General features: G+C 62.3%; 1 protein-coding gene across 7 annotated transcripts in view; it reads right to left on the bottom strand.

Moving 5' to 3' along the window:
• Positions 1–22,428, bottom strand: part of Arhgap23 (Rho GTPase activating protein 23) — a 58,810-nt gene that overhangs the window by 16,654 nt on the left and 19,728 nt on the right. For 2 of the 7 annotated variants that reach the window (XM_063251449.1, XM_005002410.4), the window contains exons 2-16: positions 17,661–17,822; positions 15,380–15,428; positions 14,118–14,213; positions 13,916–13,994; positions 13,766–13,820; positions 10,161–11,325; positions 8,948–9,103; positions 8,724–8,835; positions 8,535–8,592; positions 6,843–6,986; positions 2,846–3,166; positions 2,691–2,752; positions 2,447–2,577; positions 2,169–2,290; positions 1,815–1,970 (exon numbers count right to left, since the gene is read on the bottom strand). In XM_063251449.1, coding sequence (XP_063107519.1) covers positions 1,815–1,970; positions 2,169–2,290; positions 2,447–2,577; positions 2,691–2,752; positions 2,846–3,166; positions 6,843–6,986; positions 8,535–8,592; positions 8,724–8,835; positions 8,948–9,103; positions 10,161–11,325; positions 13,766–13,820; positions 13,916–13,994; positions 14,118–14,213; positions 15,380–15,428; positions 17,661–17,822 — 2,868 coding nt within the window. Of the gene's footprint in view, positions 1–1,814; positions 1,971–2,168; positions 2,291–2,446; positions 2,578–2,690; positions 2,753–2,845; positions 3,167–6,842; positions 6,987–8,534; positions 8,593–8,723; positions 8,836–8,947; positions 9,104–10,160; positions 11,326–11,419; positions 12,205–12,261; positions 13,710–13,765; positions 13,821–13,915; positions 13,995–14,117; positions 14,214–15,379; positions 15,429–17,660; positions 17,823–19,981; positions 20,341–20,758; positions 21,357–22,428 lie in introns of those variants that run through there. The other 5 variants (XM_063251451.1, XM_063251448.1, XM_063251450.1 and 2 more) reach the window with 5 other exon arrangements.

Raw genomic sequence — 22,428 nt, 5'->3', positions numbered from 1 at the left:
TCCTGCTGGGTGGAAACCTCTGTCCCTTCACCCATGCCCCTGAGGGCCCTAGGCCTCTCCAACCCAGGCTCAGACCCAAATCCAACAGGGCTACTCCCTGGCCCAAACTCCCTTCAACCCCTCTGAAAGCTGCCCAGGTCCCACTTCTGCTGGGGCTCCCCTGCACCCTACACCTTCTGCCCTCATGTGGAGACTCCCTCAGATTCCACGGCCCCTGCCCAGGCCTGGCATCTGTAGCCACCAGGCATTTGGGAATGGAGTAGACCTGCCCTTAGCTTCCCTCTAAGAACTCAGCGAGACCTTGTCTCAAAAGAGGACCAGGGCTGGGGGCACAAGCATTCATCCCAGCACTCTGGAGGCTGAGGCAGGAGGGTCACCACAAGTTTGAGGCCAGCCTGGGCTACATAGTGATATTTTTGTCTCAAAAACCTCCTCAGCTGCCTGTCTTCCACCAGATCACGGCCCATGGCCTCCAGAGTCGCCTTCCCCAAGCCCCACAGGTGTCTACCCTCACGTCCTTCTCTGGGTTTGGGCAATGCCACAGGCCCCTCAATCAAGGGCACCCTTCAAAGCCCGCTCCTGGAGCTGGCGCTGCTCTGGGGCTGGCAGCCTCTCCCCCTGCCTATGCCATGGCCCCACACACCACCCTGTCCGAGACCTCCGCTCCTCTCCCCAGCACCCACAGACGGTGGCCACGAGGACACTGGGAACTTACTGGCCACGTTCATGGTTTTCTAGGAAAATTCTTTTTCATCAGAGCCTCTTCTGTCAAATACTCGTACATGAGCCTCCAGGAAATAGCACAGCAGAGCAGAGGAGAGCAGGGGTCCTACCCTGCCATGGCTGCCCGTGGAACCCTGGGACTCTGGGGAACACTGCTTGAGAGCCACTGCCTGTGTTCTAAACTTTGTTTTCTTTGCGGTGCCAGGAGTGAAACCTAGGGCTATCTATCTCTCCACCCCGCCCCTTTCTTTGTCTTTTTCCTTTTTATTGGTACCAGGGATCAAACTCACGACTGCTTGCTTGCAAGGCAGGCGCTTATGCCGCTGAGCTAAATCCCCAGCCCCTCTCCATCCCTTTTTAAATTTCATTCTGAGACAGACTCTGGCTAATAAGCTGCCCAAGTTGGGCTCAAGTTTGTGATCCTCCTGCCTCAGCCTCCCAAAGTTAACTGGGATGACAGGTATGCACCATTGTGCCTGGCTAAAAATTTATTTTGCTTTTATCTATTTTACTTATTATTTCATTTCATTTCTTTGAGACAAATCTCATTACGTAATTCAGGCTAGGCTTGAACTCACTATGTAGCCAGGTTGGCCTCAAACTAGTGCTGATCTTCTTGCCTCAGCCTCCGAGAGGCTGAAATGACAGGTGTGCGCCTATGTCCAGCTACACATACACACACTTCCAATTGTAGTCTGTGTGCAGCTGCATCGAGCCCCCAGCTACAAGCTCTTACAGAAAGCTGCAGCTAGGGGCTGGAGATTTAGCTCAGCGGCATAAGCACCTGCCTTGCAAGCAGGCGGTCATGAGTTTGATCCCCGGGACCGATAAAAAGGAAAAAAGCCAAAAGAAAGCGGCAGCTAGCCCCCCAGCCTGTGTGGCCCGCCCCTTCCTGGCCACCGGTGGCTGGCCTTGCTGGGAACCTTGTGTGTTCTCCCAGCCCAGCCCGGGATCTGTACAGGGCTAGCATGCAGGAAGCCCTGAGCCTGCTCCTTGGCACAGCGAATCGAAAAACCCCAAGTCTGAAGGAGTTGCGAGCTGGCCTTGAATCCCAGAAGCATGGTTCCCAGTCAAAGCTGGGTCGCACCCACCTCGTCCTGGGGGTTGATGTCCCCGAGTCCACGGTTGAGCTGCTCCTGCAGGCTGCACACCACAGCGTTGTTGCCCGGCACCCGGTAGATGCCGGTGGACTCCAGCCCCCGGGCCTCCACGATGCGACAGCAGGTGGCCACAATCAGGGGCACGTGCTGGGGACAGCGGGGTGGGTGTTAGGGGGACAGCTTCCCACGCTGCCACCTCCGGTCCTTAGGCGGAGGGAAAATGATCTGGCGGCGCTGGTCCCAGGCTTGGTGGCCTCGGGCTGGGTCCCCCAACTCCCCATAGCGTCGGCCACGAGCCGAGATCTCTGCCTGCCCGCTGGCCCGCCCGGTGCAGCAGGGGCCCACCTGGTTCTCTGTGGCCGGCTGGCACTCCTCCAGCCGGACCCCGAAGGCCCGCGGGGCGGCCTTCTTGTTCTTCTTGATGATGTTGATGCCCCACGGGGTTTTGGGGGCAGCTGCACTGTCATCTGGGAGGGGGAGGCAGAGAGGACAGGTAAACGGCCGTATCACATGAGCCACAAGAGCTGGGACACACTGGGGACACGGTGGGTGGCATCTATTCCCTAGGGAGAAGCTCAAGGCAGGGAAAAGCCCCCACCCACCCACCCGTGCCCCACGCCTACCCTTGCTCCCCGCGGGCTGCTCCTGTGTCCTGAGGGCGCGGGCCGCACTCTGCCGGAGGAACTCCGGCTTGAGCCCCCCCAGCCCCCGAGAGACTTTGGGGGAGGCCTCAGCTTTGGGCCCAGAGCCATGGCTGTGGAGAAAGAGGAGAGAGTGGTGTTGGTGGGCCCGGCAGACCCTGCACCCAGGACTGTTGGGGTTCCTAGGGGTAAGCCCCGACCCCCCGAACCCTCAGCCGAGCCTCACCTCACTTTGCGGTAATTGTTAAGCTTCTTGCTGATCAGAGCTTGGTTGGCACAGCCGGGGTCCTAGGCAGAAGGAGAGGGGGCAACGTCAGCACCACAGCCGAAGGTGGGGTCGCCCCTCCCTGCGGCCCCCCGCAGCCCCGGCGCCCAGCTTACCTCGCCCTCGGCCCTGCTGTTCTCCCGGATCGCTCTGATCCAGCCCAGCATGTCATCGCGGTCCTCAGCCTGAAAGAGATATTCACAGAAGTCAGCGGTGGTCAGCCGGAGCACGTGCCTCCTCTTGGTGTCGCTGTAGGAGATGTCCACCAGGCAGGAGCCGATGCAGACGGGCGCCGCCGCCTCCTCCTCACCTGCGCCGGCCGCCGCAGCCCCCGCCGCCGCCGGCCCGGGCTCCCGCCGCTCCTTGCTCAGGCAGAGCGAGCGTGCCCGCAGCGTGGCATACACCCGCTTCCACTGGCGCAGGCCGCCGCCCGCCTTCTGCGGAGACACGACACGGAGAGCCGCGTGAGCGCGCGCGGGACGCTCTTGCCCCTGGCCCGGCCTCCCCTGGTTCAGTGCCTGCGTGTCCCAGGCTGGTGTCCCAGGCTGGCCTCCGATGTGCAGCGACCCTCCTGCTTCAGCCTCCAGCACCAGGGACAGGTGTGCCCATACTATGATTTGGTAGCTCCCTCCTTTGCTCCCCACAGGCCCAAGAGTCAAAGACACCTCTGTTGTCCCTCCAGGGACTCCTGGACCACTTCCTCCCCCCAGTGCCCCTCCGAACAGGCACCCTGGTCACATCACTGACCAATGCTGAGCACCTGCCACAGCCTCGGGTCCGTCTCCCCAGCTCCTGGTGGGGAGCTCGTCTGCCTGCTCTCTGCAGCCCAGGGCCCGGAGTCTGGCTGGGATGAGGGGCCATTAACACCACCGAGGAATTAGCTTTGGGGTCTCAGCCACACTCAAGGTGGGAGCTGCATCCCCCACCAGATCAAGGCAGGGCAAGGTGACTACTGGCCAGGACAGGTGCACCTGGGATGGGCTCGGGGACCCCCTGACAATGACATCATCAGAGTTCTCCCTGGGGGAGCCTGGTGCAGGCCCGGGTTCTCCACTGAGGCTGAGGTCAAGAACTCACGGTGGGGCAGCCTCAAGTTCCAAGTGGAGGACAGAGCCCAGAGGCACAGCACCTGCCTGGCAAGCATGCGGCTGTGAGTCGGCTCCCCAGTATCAAAAAAACCCACAAAAACAAAGCCAAACACAAAGGCCTTTGGTCTCAGCATATAGCAGGCTGAGGCAGGAGGATCACTGCAAGTTCTAGGTCAGACAGGCGTGCACGGCAAGACCCTATCTCAAAAAAGTAAAAAAACTCCTCTCCAGGGGAATCCTAGGGTTACAGAGAGGCAGTGCCCAGGGCTCCCTGAGACTAAAGGAGCCAGATGACCCCGGCTCCACCGGGTCCCCTGCAAATCTGGGGTACCCTGTCAGATTGTAGGTTCTGTGTCACACACCTCCTTCGCGAGCTCTGCAGGACAGAGGACGGCAGCCACATAGGTGGCCGACTCTTGACCCAGGGGTCAAGTGACATCCAGTTTTTGTCTTTCAGCCTCTGAAAGTACTCACACCCCCAGCACTGGGGACAGGAGCTTGGGGGACCCTCCAGGTGGCTCATAGTCCACACTGGACAAGAGCGGCACCCCACACCCCTGCTGCTCACTCAGCTTGGTGTGCTGACCCTCTGTGGTCACACCACCTCTGCTTTGTGGGCTTAGTGTCAGGGATAGAAACCAGGGTCTCACACCCTACTGCCACAGCTGCAGCCCGGTGTTTTGAATTTTTCTTTTATTTTGTAACAGTCAGCTGGGCATGGAGGTGCATGCCTGTAATCCTCGCACTCAAGACACTGAGGCAGGAGGGTCACTGCCAAGTTTGAGACCAGCCTGGACTACTAAAGGAGTTCAAGGTCAGCCTGAACTGTGTCATGAAACTCTGTCTCAAAAAGACTGAAAAAAAAAAAAAAAAAAAAAGGAAAGAAAGAAAGAAAGAAAGAAAGAAAGAAAGAAAGAAACAGGGTCTCACTAAATTGCCTAGGCTGGGCTTGAACTTGCAAACCTCTTGTCTCAGCCTCCCAGGTCACCAAGTCTGGAAGTGGCTGCCATTTTTTGTTGTTAATTTGTTTGTTTTTGAGACGGGGTCTTGAGACTGGCCTTGAACTCAGTATGGAACCCAGGCTGGCCTCAATTTCATAGAAATCCTCCTGCCTGGGCTTCCTGAGTGCTGGGATTGCAGGTGTTCACCACCGTGCAGGGTACTCCTCTATCAGGATACCCCAGGCCTCGAACACAGCCAGGCCAACCTTCCTCTCTAACCTCTCCCCCAAGGTCTCATCCTCCAGGGCCCACCCTGAATCTGTGCCCCCACAGGTCCTGGGCCAAATGTACTTTCTCCACCCAGCCCTCCTCATTGCAGCCATCAGCAGAGGAGACCCTGTTCCTGGCCACAGATCAGGGAGGCTTAGGGTGTCAACACCAGACACTTGTTAACCCCAGTCAACAGAGCCTTCTGGGAAAAACATGGCGTCCACCCCAGCAGGCCGCACTCCGCTCCATCAGCAAGATGACCACGCGCACAGCAGCCACACCTACAAGGCCCTTCAAGTCCCCAGGATGATTTAAAGCAGAGGCATGAGGGCATGAGGACACATCCCTGCGATGGCAGCACTCAGGAGGCAGAGGCAGGAGGATCTCAGGCTCAAACTCAACCCGGGGAACTGAGTGAGTCAACATGATGTGGTCACAAAATAAAATTAAGAAGGGCCAGGGATGTGGCTCAGTATGAAAGCCCCAGGCTCCACACCCAGCGCTACAACGAATAAAAAAATGAACTGATGGGAGGATGTGTGTGATCTATACTGCTTTTGTTGTTGCTGTTGTTGTTTTGAGACCAAAATCCTAACATGAGAACACCCCGTGTAGTCCAGGCTGGCCTTGAACTCATGGTGATCTTCCTGCCTCAGCCTCCCAAGTGCTGGGATTACAGGTGTGCACCACAGTACCTGGTTTTGCTCCATTTTATATACAAGACTTGAGATGCCTGGGATCTCGGTGTCCTCTTGACAGGGTGGGGGCCAGAACTGATCCCTGCGATCCTGAGAGACACTGATGGCTACCAAGTGGGGGACAGCAGCTCCCACATCACTGTCACTTAGGTTTCTTGAGACAGGGTCTCACTCTGTGGGCCAGGCTGGCCTCATACTTGCTGCAATCCTCCTGCCTCCGCCTCTCAGGGGCTGAGATTGCAGGTGTGTACTGCTGTGTGGGGTGAGATCATTCTACTTATTTGGGTTTCGCTCTGCAGTTCAGGTTGAGCTTGAACTCCCTTATGTATCCCAGGCTGGCCTCAAATTCAAGGCAATCCTCCTGCCTCAGCCTCCTGAGGGCTGGGATTACAGTGTGCACCACCACGCCCAGCTCACTGGGTTATTTACATATTTCGTATTATTTGTGACTTTCTGGGGCTGAGGGCTGAGCCAGGGCCTCCTGTTTCACCACACCACAAAGTCCCCACCTCCCATGTTATTTCCTTTGTCTGACAACTTAGTTCAGGAGCACAGAGGACGTGGGCTGCACTCCCAGATTAGGGTACTGAGTCACGCAGGGTCAGGGGTTGGGAGTCAGCCAGGCTCACCGTGAGGCCCCAGGTTGCTCTGGAGTGGACCTGGGGGTCAGCAGGGCACTGCCACCCCTGGTGGCTCTTCCCCCGGGGTCTCTGGGTCCTGCCTGTCCTTGCCCTCCCTACAGGGCAGGCCCCTGCACCTTCTCACTCACCTGGGTCTCATGGTGGCCACTGCCGGGTCCTCTCCCCTCCAGGCAGCTGCCTCATCTCTCCCCTTCACCGGAAGCCAGCTGCCCCCCTCCCCACCCCCTGCTGTAACTCTCAGCAGGGTACCAGAGCGGCCTGGGGCTGCCGGGCCTGAAGAGGCAGAGCCCCCTGACTTCTCGGGCCTGGGCTCCCCTGGAGGCACTCTGCCCTTGTTCCCCCTGCCGCTTTCGGGGTGTCCCGTGGGTCTCAGGGAGACGGGTTGCGAGGATTCCTATCCCTGCCGTGCCTTTTGCCTCCAGCAGCTGCATGGCCCAACCTGCGTCCTCCTGTCTCGGCCTCCCGCCCGTCTTACCTTCCCCTTCTTGGTGAGGACCTGCTTGTAAGACAGCCAGCCTTCCCTCCTGATGTCACTGAAGGCCGTGTCCGAGAGGTCAGAGGTTGAGTGGCGCTTCGAAGGGGCATCAGCATCTTCGGAGGTGCCCCAGCTATCCAGGGACTGCAGGGACAGAACCAGGGGCGGGTGAGGGTGGCTGGGACTACACCAGTGAGCGCCTCTGGAGCCCCCTGGGCCACGGGCAGCCTCACGGGCCTGGTGCATGTCTGCGTCGTCCTCCAAAGCGCTGTGCAACCTCCAGGGCCTGGCTTGGCCTCTCTGAGCCACGAGAGTGAAGCCCGAAGCGGGAAGGCTGACCCGAGCCTCCTCAACTAGAAAAGTCAATTCACACCCTGCTAACTTCACAGCCCGGAAGGAATCAAGGAAACCGGAAGCGATTTGTCAACGGGGAAGTGGGAACATCAACAAAGACCGAGGGAGTAGAGCAGGTAGCCATGGCCTCGAGGGGTCACAGGGAGGAAGTGACGATGTCAACAGTGTCCAGAGGCAGACAACAAGGGCAGGGGAGTTAAGTAAACCCAGGAAGTGATAAAGAGCCAGCCGGGTGGCGGTGGGGGCAAGCTATCAAACCAAGCACCACACGGAGGGCGCCAAATCCAAATGAATTTTCCAGTCCATAAACAGTCAGCCCAGACGTGGTGGCACACACCTGCACTCCTAGCATTCCAGGAGGCTGAGGCAGGAGGATCGAAAGTGCAAACCCAGCTGGGCATCTTAGCAACTTAGCAAGACTGCCCTGAAATTTTAAAAAAATCAAAAAGGGCTGAGGCGTAGCTCAGTTTGAAGGCCCTAGGCCTCAGTTAGTACTACAACACCCCAAACAACCAATGCCTGAAGTGCACAATAGCACACACCTATGATCCTAGCACTCAGGAGGCTGAGGCAGGAGAATCACCACGCCATCAAGGCCAGCAAGGGGAAACCGTGTCTCAAAATAGAAAAACAGGAAAAAGAAAAGGGAAGAGTCACAGGACCAGGGTGCAGCTGGGTGGGAGCTCTTGCCCGGCTCTCAAGGCCCGGGGCTCACTCCCAGTGGTGTAGGGGGAGGAGGAGGAGGAGCTGCAGCTGCTACACACCTAACCCGATGCTGCCCCAAAAGTCCAGCCTCACCATCAGTATGGCTGCTGTCCCCGGCCCTGTCCTGTTCAGCATGCTGCCTGCAGCAGACACCACTCACACATGGGCAGCATCTCCCCAGGGAGGCACAGGGATGGGTCCCAGGGGCCCCAGGACCACAGCACGAGAGAGCACCCCACCTGCAGGGAGTCTGGGCCAGCAGAAGGCGCCAAGAGAGGGGGCAGCTGGGAAAGGTCAGGTGGGTGCTGAAATTCCCCAGCAGGACCAAGTGAGAAAGGCCAGGTGTGTTAGCACACATGCCTGTGATCCCAGCGCTCAGGAGGCTGAGGCAAGAGAACTGCTGCAAGTTCGAGGCCAGCCGGAACTGCAGTGAGTCCCCAGGTTAGAGGAGGGCAGGAGCCAGGCAAGATTCTGGGTGGGCGGTGCAGGGTGGGTCATGGGTCACAAGGGCGGAGCGGGGAGTCGGGGAGGAAGGAGCAGGAACCCCAGGGCTCAGGTCAGTCAGAAACCCATGCCACCCACACCCACACCCGCTGGAGTCGGGCTCCAGCCACCCTGCCCCGCGCCGCTCACCCCGTCAGTGAAGAAGCTCCGGAGCACCCGCAGGCTGGGCACGCGACTTGGCAGGCGCCTGAGGAGCAAGGGCCAGGGTGAGGGCCAGGGTGGCACCAGGGGACCTTGGCCTGCAGCTGCCCAGGCTTGCAGCACAGCCGCCCTGCAGGGCAGTGGCCTCCCCGCTGCCCGCATCCGCCCAGTCCTCACCGCAGTGCCCGGCCCTCATCCCGGAAGCTGTTGAGCCCATCGTCGCAGGACTTGGAGCGCTCAGTGGTGACGGCCAGCAGGTAGGAAGAGCGGCGCCCGGCCCTGATGCTGCCTGCAAAGCCCAACCGGCCGCGTGGTCAGCTCATCCCAGGGCCGGTAGTACAGGCCAGGAGATGGGGACAGAGCTTAGGGCCCTGGAAGGCACCCCGGGACCAGGCACTCACTGCAGTCCTGCGAGTAGTGGCGGCTGAGTGCAAAGGTGAAGGTGGGTGAGGTCGGGCTGGTGCCCAGGACGGGCGCCGAATTCATGGCACTGGAGACCACAGCAGAGGCAGGGACGTGCTTGGCCTGGAGGTCAATGCTGGGGCTGGTAGGCTCGTCTGTCGGGGAGGGAGCACGGTGTAACAGCCGTAGACAGCTGCTCGGCTCGGCCCAGAGCCCCCCCACGGCCCTGCAGCATTGCCCCACACACACTCTACGGGCAGCAGCACGGCTGAGCCTCCCCCCTCAGACTGGGGCTCCCGAGACTGAGTCTTTGGGGCTACATCTCTCTGCTCTACTCTCTTTGGGATGGAGTGAGTGATAGGGGCACCTGAGCACGGCCCCGCCCAAGTGTCACCTGCTGGCCAGGCCGGTCCTCCCCAGCTCCAGGACCCAGCGCTGCCCCTCACAGGCACCAAGAATCTGAGAGGCCTCGGCTCCTCCTGGGCCCCAACCACCCCCACAGGAGGTGAGGCAGCACCTCCAGCCAGGCCAGGACCTAGGGGCTCCCCGGCCTCCTGCCTGGCAGCAGGTGGCCCATGCCATCACCCAGACAGGCCCGTCCCACCCACCCACCCCATCCCTCAAGTCTTGGCCAAAATGTTCTTTTCCAGCATTCTCTCCATGCCCACCACGCCCTGTCTAGGCCACTGGGCCTTCCCTGTCCTCCGAGTTCCCTGGGCCACACCTATGGCCCTGGCTTGCTCTGTCCTCCGCACACCCAGGAGGAGCCCACACAGCCTGCTGCTACCATCTGCCAGGGGACCAGAGTAAGGACAGACAGACAGAGGGAAGGACAGGTGGAAAGAAAGAACACATGAAAGGAGGAACAAAAGAAAGAGCAGTGCCAGGTGTGGTGGTGCACGCCTGTGACCCCAGCACTCGGGAGGCTGAGGCAGGAGGATCGCCATGAGTTTGAGGCCAGCCTGGGATACACAGCAAGACCTTGTCTCAAAAATAAGAGGGTAGGATCCGAGGCAGACAGATGGACAGAAGGGCGGGGATGGAGGAGGGAAAGCAAAAGTGGAAGACGATGTCTGGAAAGCACAAATGAACTGCAGAGAACGAAAGGACAGATGGACAGAGTAGAAGATCCCATCCGTACCCACTCGGGCCCTGGGCACAGCACGTGGGTGGGCACAGCAAGCCAAGCCCCCGACTGCCCCTGTCACTCACCAATGAAGGGGATAGAAGCCAGGGAGTCCTCAGTGGTGGCCAAAGGGGCCACCCTCCGGCCCGGGCGCTCGCCTCGCCCACCGGCCTCTGGCTCCAGGGTCTCCTCCCCAAAGCCCAGGTTCATCTGCCTGGTGGGGCCCGGTGGACCCTTGCGGCCAGTGGGTGGCTTCTGCCTCAGCACCACCTCCTCGCGGTGATCATCGGTGGGGGGCTCCAGGGCCCTGGTGCTGGGTTCGGGCTTGGACACCTTGGGTGGTTCAGAGGCCTCAGGTGGGAATGGCGTGGGGGTCTGGGCCAGGCTGAAGGTGGGCAGCCCCCCGAAGGGCGAGTCCCGGAAGGAAAGTGCGTGCAAGAGGCCAGTCCGGCGCTGGAAGGACGGGCTGTAGCTGCGGTAGCCGACGTACCCAGTGTCATCCAGGCCCTGCAGGCCGGGCACAGGTGGGGCCTGAGGCCCTGGCAGATCCCGAGCGGGGCAGGTGACCGTGCGGGCAGTGGGGCGCTGGGAGGCCCAGCCGCAGCGCTCAAAGCGGGGCGACCCCAGTGCGCCTGGCCCCAGGGCCTCGGCAGAGCGAGTGGCCCGGCCCAGATAATCCTCCGAGCGAGCCTGGTGCCAGCTTTCCTGGCCCAGCTGGCTCAAGGCGTCCTGGGATGTGGAGCAGGGCCACACGCGGTGGGCAGTCACATCCTCCAGCCGGTCCTGGGAGGCGCTGCGGGTACGGGGCGGCATGGCCGGGCACCGGCTCTCCCCCGCTCTGCGGGGCACCTGCTTGGACAGCCAGTGTGACAGGGCCTGCTGGCACTCCAGTCTGCTGGGGAGCACCCGGCCGCTGGGCTCCGGGAAGGCTTGGGGCGTCCGGGGCTCCGAGGGAAGGTGAAGGAAGGCGCCGGGGCTCGGACGGGGCTGGCTCATCCCCGAGGAAGAGGGCTCCGAAGGGGTGCGGGTGGCGGGTGGCACGCGGGGCCCTGGGTCACTCCACGCGGCGGGGCTCCGGGGGTCGCTGGGCAGGGCCGAGGCGGGCTCAGGCACCATAGTGGCCCAGGCGGACAGCCGGGCTGGCGGGGCGTAGGTCTTTCGGGGGTAGCAGAGCGGGGGTGGCTCGGGGATGCTGCGGGCCTCTCCAGAATAGGGCTCGTTCCCCTTCAGGTAGGCGTCCTGGGAGTAGGCCTGCCAGGGACAGTGACACATGTGAGCAGGGACCCCCAAGGCACCCCAAAGGGCTGTGGGGGGGAGGACCAGGCAGGGGTGGACGGGCACACACCAGACAAAGTCCAAGGGGAGGACAAAGAAGTGGCGGGTGTCTCTGTTTCTCTCTGTCTGTCTCTCTCTCTCTCTCTTTCTCTCTCTCTCTCTTTCACAGGCTCCAGATGGGACCGGCAGCAAGAACAGCCTGCAGCCTCAAATGTCCCCAAGTCTGTGTTCCAGATCCCCAGGGCCACCCCATGCTGCCCTGCGACCCCTTAGGACCCCACTGCTCGTAGCCACAGCCACGTGGGTGGGGCGGGGAAACTAGTTGAGGTGGCAGCAGTGAGGATAGAGAAGAAAGCCATCAAGGGGTGTGTCCAGGGCGGGGTGGGCCAGGGACAGGGAGCTGAGGCCTGGCTGCTAGGCCACCCTCTGAGGAGGGGCCATGCCACATCCTGTCCCCTTGAGACCAGCCCAGAGGAGGGGCAGGCCCATGGCAGGCAGTGGAGGGACCCCGGGCCACCTTCTGCCATCCCCGGGCCTGGAACCTGGCACTGGCTCCCGAGGCTGACGCTGCATTGCTGAAGAATGACAGGGCCGGCGCCCAGGCCCTGCCAAAAAAGGAGGTGGCCGGGAACAGGCTGCAGGCCTATGGCCCTGGCCGCCTGGCCCAGCCCTGACTGAGCTGCCCTGACGGAGGCAGAGGGAAGTATCTGAGGGTGGGAGGCCAGCACACACACACACACACACACACACACACACACACACACACACACACACACACGCACGGACTCTGGGTGCACGGAGCACAATGAGACACCCACACCCACGAGCAGCACAAACATCACGTGACAGGGATGCTCGAGCCACGCCCCGCACTCACCCCTCCAGCCTGGCACAGGAGGGCCCCACACGTACCTCTCCCTCCTGCCATCCCGCTGGGCTCCCGCATCAGGGAGCCTTCAGGGCGGTGGGGACAGCGTCCCGCTTGCCTGTACCCCGCCCTGCCCTGCCGCGGATGCCCCAGACTATGGCTGTCTGGCCTAGCCTGGTGCCGGGTCCTGGCCCCTCGTCTGCCTCTGCCCTGCAGCTCCTGCGCCCCCGCCCAGCACCGGCTCCCTCCTTGAGGGCCAGGGCCGTGGGAGGAGGAGAGGGAGGATGGGTGTGGAGGGACTGCGCGTCGACAGTGGCGTCAGCCGCTGCTGGGACCCGATTGGCCTGCAGCTTTGGCTGCCGACCACAGGAATGCCTGGGCCCCGCCCTCGGCCACCAGAGGTCTGGGGTGCTGTGGACGACCCAGATGCCAACATCGGGAGCTGCCGACCCTTGGAGCCCACCGGGGAGCAGGGCTGGGAGCTGTGACCGAGGCTGCTCTGCCCCTCCTGAGGGAGAGAGTGGGCCACCCTGGTCCTGCCTGTCACCCCCTCTTAACCCACCTGGCCTCAGTCTGCAGGGAGGTGCCCAAGGCAAGATTTCTGACCCACATCTTCCTGGGCCCTGAGCCCCATTCCACCATCTTCCCCCTCCCCAGCAGGCACAAGGGGACAACTGAGGTCAGGGCTGCAGGTTTCCCAAGGGGCATGGTGCCAACAGTGGCCCTGTGATTACAGTGATGACCAGCTGGTCCAGGGCTCCCTGGGCCTGGGAGACACGGGAGCAGCGACTTCTGGCCAAGCAAGCTGGCATGTGGTGGGGCCTGTGAGACCAGGGAGTCAGGCACTGTGCCCAGGGCTGTGTGGGCGGAGGCGGTGGCATCTGGGGGCAGTGGCCTTTGGTGGCGCCTCCTGTGCTATGTTCTAAGTGTGCCCAGGAGTGGGGGAGAGGGTGCAGGCTGCACATCTGGGTGTGTGAATCTGGGCTCCTGTGACACTGCTGGCCGCAGGGGCAGGAGGAACTGCGGTGTGTGTACATGCGTGGGATAACGCACAGCTGGTGTTTCCATCGTGCAGCAAGAGCCCAGGCTGTCCTGAGACCTCCACAGTGTTCCTGCCATAGGGTGGGGACGAGAGGGTCTCGAGGCCCTGCTTTGTGCAGGCTGTGACATTGGGGGACATCTGTCCTGCAGCCGGGTCTGTGTCCGTGAGACACTAGGCACAGTGCTGTGGGCTGTGTCATGTCCTGAAGCTGACGACGGGGTGGCTGGGGGGACCTGGTGCATGGGGGTTACCCAGAGACCCTTCCTCAGGGTCCACAGAGAGGAGGTGGAGACTAGGCACCTCTCACAGGTACCAACAGAACGTGCCAGTCTGGCAGGGCCCGCTGGGCCACGTCTTTGGGTTCCTGCCTGCCAAGGCCAGCACCTTCAGCCTGCAGACACAGCAGCGCTGAATGAAGCAACAGGCAGCCCCCGCCCAGAGAGTGCTGCGGGCCATGTCGGGCAACTCCACCCCCACCCCCACGGCAGCACAGGGGAAGGACTCACCAGCTGGAGGATGTCCTCGTCCTTAGGCATGATGGACAGCTCCAGGGTGTCATCGCTGCAGGGGCAGGGCTAAGGTCAAGCTGGGCAAAGGACAAGGACCTCGGCCACCAAGGCCGGGGTGTCCCCCCCTCCCCCAAGGCCAAGGCTCACCTGTCCTGGATCAGCGCGATGACCTGGGAGTAGGTCTTCCCTATGACACTCTCGCCATTCACCTTCACTAGCCGGTCTCCTGGGGACAAGGTGGGGCCAGGTATGAGAGGCAAGGGGCGCCCGAGGCCCAGCAGGTACCCCAGTGGGGAATCAGCAGCCTGTCCCCACCCTTGTCCGGGAGCTCCACCCTGGCCAGCCTCACCTGTGCGGAGCCCGGCCCTGTGCGCAGGGCCACCGTCCCTGACACTCTTCACAAAAATGGTGTCCATGGGCTCCAGGCGGTGCCGGGGGGAGGCGCCTACGGGATCAGCCAGGTTAGCGGGGCAGCTGCTGAGGGTCACACCCATGTACAGCTGCACACAGGCCACAGTGAAGGATCACAATTGCACAAATAGCACACACACACACTCACGCCCCTCCACAAGGCCCAGTGGCCAGACCCACAGAGGCACAGAGAGCCAGTGAGAGGACAAAAACCTCTCCGTGTGGACACAGAGAAGCCATGCATACACCCACAGAGTCCCTGTCAGGAAGCAGGTTAAAAGGACACAATGGGGGCTGGGGATTTAGCTCAGCGGCATAAGCGCCTGCCTTGCAAGCAGGCAGTTGTGAGTTCGATCCTGGTACTGATAAAAAACGAAAAAGACAAAAAAAAAAAAAAAAAAAAAGGACACAATGACACAGACTTGCTGGGTGTGGGGGTGCACTCCTGTGATCCCAGCCAGCACTCAGGAGGCTGAGGCAGGAGGACTGCTGTGAGTCCAAGGCCAGCCTGGACTACACAGTGAGACCCTGTCTCAAAAAATCAAAAACAGGGACTGGAAATACAGCTCAGAGACCCAGTGCCCGCCTCAAAAACAAAAACAAGACAAGGGACAGATGCCATTCAAGAAGCTGCTCATCAAGTCCTGAAGAGACGTGACCCAGGACCCACGGGACAGCACACACGCCAGGGGCCACCCACCACTCACATCTGCTACCTACCCACTCCTCTCCCAAGGTTGAAGACTCCAGGCAGAGTCCAGAGAGCCCCTGGGCAGGCATGGGCCCTGTCACACCCGTGGTCCCCTCTGTTTGGGCCAGGGGCTGATACCGCCATGGCAGTCCTCGAATACCCATGGACACCCCAGGAGGCTGGGGCCAGTAAGGGTCCCTCAGGTGGCCAGGGCAACAGGCAGAGAGAGAGGCCTGCGAGGGGAGGAGATGTGGGGTCCCCACCCACTCTGGAGCCTGCCACCTCTATGTGCAAGGCCACCCCCTTGTCAGGGCCCCAGCATGGACTCCCGGCCTAGGCTTTGGTCTCAGGTAGGAGCAATCCGAGGGAGGACACAGATGCCAGGGTGTCTGCAGCAGGGAGGAGACGAGAAGGCGGAGCTGCCCGAGGGCCCAGGCCAGGGGCCAAGAAGAGAACAGAAACCCAGAAACCAGAGGCAGCAGAGGCAGAGACCAGCCCGTACCACTCACCTCCTCCTCCGGTTCCTCCTCGGCCCCCTCGGCCTCCATACTCTTCCTCCTGCGGCAACAGAGCGGGTCCAGCCCTCAGCGGCATGGGAGAGCCCAGCGCCCCCATCTCCTTCCTGCTGGCTTCTTCTGCGAGCCAGCAGCAGAGAGAGGGCTGTCTGCTGTACCCCAAGTCCCAGGCCATGCTCCCCGCCCCTGACCACCTGCCAAGCCCACCGCCCCTGCACCCCAGCCACCTGGGAACCCAGTGCTCCTGGAGTTGAGCAAGGGGGAGGCGCAGGGCACACAGATAAGCAGGGTGACCTGGGTTATCTCCGGAGCTCAAAGCGGGCTGGGAGGAGGGCAAGGCCTGATTAGCTGGCTCTGGGGAGGGGCTTTCAGCAAGTTTGGGAGTGGCAGCAGAGGGCACAGTGCGGAGGGGACAGGAGACGGAGACCTATAGTGGGTGGAACAGGCGAGCACATGGAGGGCCAGACCCGCTGTCACCAGGAAGTGTCAGGAGTCAGACTCAAGCATCCAGGCAGGGAAGGAGGTCCTCCCTGCCCCAGGGGACACCAGCCAGGGCAGTGCTCTGGTAGCAGCAAGAGGGAGAGCTAAGGAGACCCTGGAGAGGCCCTGGGGTCACCCTGGGAAAGGGCACTACTTCAAGGAAGAGCCAGGACCAAGTGTAGGGGAAGGACAGAGCCCAGGCCAGCAGGACGCAGCCATGTGTCCCTCTCTGTAGACACACTAGGCCCATTTCACAGATGACAGCCCAACTTGTTTGAGGCCTCTCAGGGCCAGGGCCAGAACCCAGCACTCACTGGTGGCCCAGCCTGGACAGAGGGCCCCTCCCGTGTGGGGTACACTGATTAGAGGCGACAGCAGAGTGTGTGGGTGGCAGAGCGGATGGATTCGTTTCGATGGCTGAGACCCCGAGGGCTGCAGGACAGCAGGAACAGGCAGGGGACCTCCCAGGTCTGCAAGGTGACAGGGCTGTGCCTGGCTCCCCCAGCCTGAGGCCTTCCAACGCCCATGGAGGGACAGCTCAGCACCCTAGGACACTTCTGAGGCCACTGTCCGCCATCCACAGACTCCGAGGGCCACGGGGCACTCTGAGAGAGGTGGCAGGGCCCAGGATAGAGGGGGGCTCCAGGGACTGAAGAGGCCGTGTCCTTGGGCACAGAGGGGTGGGACAGTGCCACACACCACGGCCACTCTTAAGCACTGCCTTGGCCAGCGACAATGGTGCCCCCAGTGTAGTGACACGGACACACACTGTCTTTACAGAGGGATACATGTGTGCACCCGTGCCCAGCACACCGCACAGACATGTGTGCATGCAGACTCCTAAGCACTTGAAGGCTGTGAGACCCAAGCTTTCATGCTCTGGCAGGGGAGATCAAGATCCCCAGGGAGACTTCTGACAGCTGCTGCAGGCTGATTCCAGTGCTGGAGGAAGGGGAGTCAGGGGCTGTGAACCCCAACAAAAACCTCTTTCCTCGAAGGGCGTGGTGGCTCACGCCTGTAATCCCAGGTGAGAGGGATCATTGTGAATTCAAGACCAGCCTGAGCTACAAAGTGAGCTCAGGGCCAGCCTGAACTGCATAGTGAAGAACCCGTCTCAAAAAAGACCAAAAATAAATAAATAAACCTCTTTCCTTGCCTGCAGGAGAGTGGAGACCAGGCCCTCATGGGGGCTGTGATGTCTGCCTGGCCCCTCTAGTCCTCATCCCATTCTCCTGCAGATGCTGGCCCGACTCACAGCCATGGGCTGGGCCAAGGAGCCGGGTTCCTCTGGGCCTGGAGTCCTGGGCATTTGAACCAGGGCTGCGAGGGTTCTTGGGGCCAAGGCAATAAATGCACCCTGGGCACTGCAGTACCACTGCTCAGGACAGTGGGGCAGCAGGGCAGCTCGGGTCCACGGTGTCTCAGGAGTTGGCCCAGCCTGGGATCCCCTGTCCCACCCCAGGCTCCTTCCAGCACACAACACTACAGCCTACACAGGCCTGGGGCAGGTAGGGAATGGGCACAGAGATGCACTGGTATGCTCTGTGACCACAGGGGACAGGGACAGCAGACGCAGCTTAGAAGCCACCAGTGGACGGGGAGGCCCATCCTTCCTAGAATGCCTGGGCGCCCCCTCCAGTCCCTGCCCCAACCCAGTCACTGCCCTCTGCTGCGATGGCAGGGGTCCGTCCTCTCCCTCACACAGCTGCTTCCTCCCCATCCTTTTCCTCCCTGGGTCTTGTCAGAGGAGCCCGGGCTCCGCCCCAGGTTCTTCTGGGGTTCCGGCCAGCACTACCTTCAGGTTGCAGTGCACGGCTGACTCAGGCGGGTACACGATGAAGTGGCGCAGGGTGAAGCCAAAGCCATCCTGAAGACTTTTGCGCAGCAGCAGTGTCCTCGGCCCCTGCCAGTGCAGTGGGCGCCCAGGAGAGCACCCATCTTTCGGGCCCAGTGGCAGCTGCGGGGACACAGGGAGGCAAGGTGAGCGGCAGGTGGCCGGCACCCCAGGTTCCCCCAGACACAGGACAGCGGGTGACAGGAGGGCATTGGAGAGGCTGGGCACAGGGGTCAACCAGAAAAGACGGGCACCCAGGGGAAGCTGAAGCAGGAATCGCTGGGAGACCCCCTCGAGGGTCACCACTTGGCCCTGGCAGCCTGGCTAATCAGACACCTGGGGGCAAAAGACTCCCACCCCTAGCAGGGCTCAGCTCCTGGCTCCTCCTTGGCCCCCCACACTGAGAGAGAAAGTCTGAGGTCTTGCGGGGGTGGGACATGGCCCACAAATCACCCTTGACCAGGGCAGGAGAAGACTGGGCCACATGCACAGCCCCAATGGGTGACACTGTGAGGTCACCGCTAGCCTCACTTCCCCAGTTCCTCACAGTGCTATCCTGGTCCTTTCTGCATGGTGGGAGGCCGAGACAGTCTGGATATCTTGAGGGTGGGGGGACGAAGGGGTGATGAGACCAGGCAGGAGGAGGCTGCATGGGGAGGGTCCCAGCGGACAGCGCAGGAGGGAGGCCAGTAACAGGCCAGGCAAAGAGACCCTAGGCATCAGACAGCCTGGGCAAATCCACAGGAGCTGAGCGATGCCCAGCTCAGAAGGGGCCAAGCCAAATCCAGATCACCCCTAAATTGGAGACCCCTAAACTGGAGTGCTGGGGGGGGCCTCAGGCATCTGGCTCCTTCCTCTCCCAGACCCAATCCCTAGAGGGCTGAGGGAGCCTGGAGATTTGCTGGGATCCTGCAGAGGTCTGAAACCCCCTGCAGTTCCTACTCTGCCAACCCAGCAAGGAGCTCATCAGGGAGAGGAGGGCCTGGAGGACCCCTCTGCCCCCCAGACAGAAGCTCCTGTCCCTCTCCAGTGCGGGCAGCCCCCTGCTTTCGGCTCCTCTGCCCGCGAGGGTGCAGGGCTGTTTGCAGCACCATTGTTCCCTGGTGTCCTGGATTAAGGTTTAAGCCACCAGCTGCCCCAGTGATGAGAAGCGGCTGGGACAGGTCCCCGCACGCCCCCCCTGCCCCTCCCCAGGCACACATCCTGCCTGAAGCTGCCAGCTGCCTGGGGGTGCTGCTCCCTGGGAGGAGGGGACCTGCCCGGGATCCAGGGCAGTGCGCAGTTGGGGGAGGTGCCACCCTCACTCAGGTCCTCTCCTCACCCGCACCAGGCTGCGCCCCCTCTCTTATCTCCCTGCCTGTCCCTTCCTCCACCCCTTCCTACCAGGAGACATCATAGACCCAGCCAGAGCAGTGGCTAGCAGCCAGGAAGCACTTCCGTAACCCCCACCTCAACCCTTCATCACACGCAAACATGTCCACCCCTCCTCTCTGAGCTGGGCCACCCTGAGCCTTTTTGTCACCTCCAGCAGGAGGAGGTGACAGGTACAGAAACAGAGCCAGAGCCAGCATGGAGAGCTTGGGCAGTTAGCCTGAGATCCGGCACAGTGTGTGTTCCCCAACTCTGCCTCCAGGCACTAAGATGGGGACGCCAGGGGAGCAGGGGACATTACTGACTAAGCCCTCCTAGTCCAGATCTTGCCAGGAAAGAAAAGACACCCAGGGGTCCCATCGGGCCAAGATAGACTCGATACCGTAGGCGGGTAACACCAGGAACCAAAACCCACAAACCAGAACCCAGAGGCGCGCACAGCTCCTCCCCAGGGCATAAAGAGGTCAAGGCAGGGAGCACAGGGCCGGGCCGGGGCTGGGCAGGGAGCCCACTGTGACTCATGCTCCACCAGCCCAGCAGATCTTGGACATCGGAACGCGGCGCCTGGGTCCACCGCCACGGCCCAGGGATCACCCACCACCCGGCGGGGTCCACCTGCTACCTCCAAACCCGGTGCCCACTGGGGAACCTGACTGTGCCCGAATCCAGAACCCCAGGTGCACAGGGATGCCCGCTTGTGGGTGCTAAGGTCTCCCCAGGCCCAAATAACTCCTGGATTCCTAGATCCCTTATGCCCCTCCACTGCTCATAAGCTGCAAGAGGGCTGAGGCCCAGGCCTCTGCCCAGACCTAGGGCCCTCCCACAGCACTCCTGAGGAGCTTCGAGCCCTGCGCCCAGCCCTCGCGCACCAACTCCCCACACACTCCCTACATCCTGGAAGCGGGGCTCACCTTGGCCTGGTGCGGCTCGCGGTGACCCAGGAAAGGCATCCACAGGCAGCGCGGCTCCGGGGAGCTGCAGTCCACGCCGACGGCGCGCGCCCAGCGCCAGCCCCCCGTGCCCGCACGCTCCACGCGCCAAGCCGCGCTGCCCACGAGCGCCGCGCCCCGCGGGGGCCCCCGGGTCCGACCTCTGCCCGGGTCCCCACTCGTCCGGGGCTGAGCTGCTGGAGCGGCTCCGAGCCAGGTGGGAGGCGTCCTCAGGCCCCTGGGCCGCAGGGGGAACCCGGGGGTCCCCGCCCGCCCCCCGGAGCCACAGGCCCCGAGGGGACGGGCAGCGCGCGCGGACGAAGGCAGCACGGCTGGAGGGCGCCGCGCCCGCGCCCACACCGCCAAAGGCGCCCGCCCGCCCGAGACACAGCGGCGGCGGTGGCGGCAGACGCCTCCCCCAGGGGGCGGCCCCAGAGCGCGCCCCGTCCCACAGCTGCCACCACACGCGGGCGCGCACAGAGCAGAGCACAGCCAGTCGCGAACTCGAAAACTCACGCCCCTGACCTCACACCTCACGCCCTCTTCACGCACGCCCCGAGAAACATCTGCCGCATACCCACTGAGCCCCAGAAAACAGGCACCCACACCGCCGCGCCCACTGACACCTGCGCAGGGGCACTGCGCACCTGGGAGCGCAGGTGTGCCCTACCCAGCCCGGCCCGCAGCTGCTCTGACAGCAGCTCCCGGCGGGTCCCAGCACACCCCCAGCCTGAGTCAGACAGGAAGCCCCCTGCGTACCAGGCCTGCCGCATCCCAGCGGCTCCTTCCTGGGCAGGGCTGGCAGGGCCTTGGGTGGCAGGGGTGTCCTCGGTCTCCCCGTTCCTGCCCAGCCACTTCCCCGGGCCCAGCAGTGCACAGTGCCACTGCAGCACTGGGACGCCAGCCTCAGGGTCCTCAAGTTCCAATTTTGGAGTCTGCTTCACCCCAGCGGGGGGTGGGGGTGGGTGAGTAGCAAAGCTGGGCTTCTCTGGAGCGGCTGGCCGAAGGGAGACTGAGGCAGAAGACTCAGCTTTCCTCCCTCCCCGTTTGTCACCTCTTCCCAGGAACGGACCACGCGGAGGGGAGGGACAGTCGTGCCCATGCAGGTGGGAGGTGACAGAGAAGGAACCAGAGCAGAGGGGAAGGGGCAGGGCGGGAGCAGAGGCAAGCAGGAGTCAGAGCGAGGCGGCCAGGGAGCGGTTTTGTTCTCCCGTTTCCTGTTTGCCGCTGGTGGCCCCAAGCGGGAGCTGGACCCCCACCCCCTCCCTGGCGGAAGCCCTGGGGAAGAGCCGCGGCCGCTGAGTCAGGAGGGCCTGGGGGAGACAGGGAAGGGAGGGCAGGGCAGTCGGGGACAGCAGCCGGCACATCCATCACACGCTCTTCCCGCCCTGTGGATTCCGGGTCTGCCCAGCGCTGCCCGTGCCCGGCGGGCACCGCCCTGTCACGTGCCCCTAACAGACCTTGGTGGAAGCTGCCCTTCCTCCGGCTGCGATTCCAGCTCCTGAGGCTGAGCACACCCACTGTCCCCTCTCGCGTCTCATAGCCTAGCTGGCTGACTGGGACGCCTCCCTCTGCCAAAACCATGGAGAGGCGTGGACTCACACACTTGTCATCCCAGCATTCAGGAGGCTGAGGCAGGAGGACCGCCCTGAGCTGGAGACCAGCTCGGTGTACACAGTTTGGAAGGTTGTGGGGCGACAGGAAAGGGCGAGGTGCAGATAAACCCCAGTTTCTGTGCCCGGGGCCTCAGACACCTGGAAGGGGCGCACCTCGGCGTGTGAGACCTACGCTTCCCCTCTAGGGCTGCGCTGAGTTCAGGCCTGGGGAGCCCGCTCCCTCCCCATTTCCTCTGGGAAAGGAATGTGGGGTGGGCCCCGAGGGCCGTGGGGGAGGGGGCACAGGCTGGGAAATACCAGGAGTTGCTGAGATTCTATTCCGGGCCTTCCTGCCCAGCCTGTCCCCCCCACCCCCACCCCGCACACACGGCTTCCTCCCTGCGCTCCCCGCCCCGCAGGGCAGGAATTACCCGCCGCCCAAGCCGTCCCCCGGCGGCTCCGCTGACCAGCTTGCAAAATCCATTCAACCTCATCTTCCTGGGGAGCCCTGGGGAGGGGCTTGGAGGCCGGACCCCAAGAGAGGGCACCCCTGAAAGCACTTTCCCTAGTTTCCATTTGTCTCTTCCGCTAACAGCTGGTCAGGCAAAGATCCTTTTTCGCTTGTTTATTTGTCTTGTTTTGTTTTATTTTGACACAAGGTCTCACTATGGGATCCAGGCTGGCCCTGAACTCGGGGCATCCTGCCTTAGCCTCCCGAGTGCTAGAATGACAGGCACACAGGTTTTGACTTAAGACTGGAGCAAGCTGGGCCGGGATCGAGGCCTCACCGCTCACCCCGACCTCTCCGCGTCGCCTTGGGAACTAAACAGACAC

This window comes from Cavia porcellus, unplaced genomic scaffold, assembly GCF_034190915.1.
Source record: "Cavia porcellus strain 051 isolate PalLab524CR breed Dunkin Hartley unplaced genomic scaffold, mCavPor4.1 scaffold_6, whole genome shotgun sequence".
Classification (NCBI taxonomy): domain Eukaryota; kingdom Metazoa; phylum Chordata; class Mammalia; order Rodentia; family Caviidae; genus Cavia; species Cavia porcellus.
Note: the sequence above shows the minus strand (reverse complement) of the source record. Positions and strands in the feature narration are given on the sequence as shown.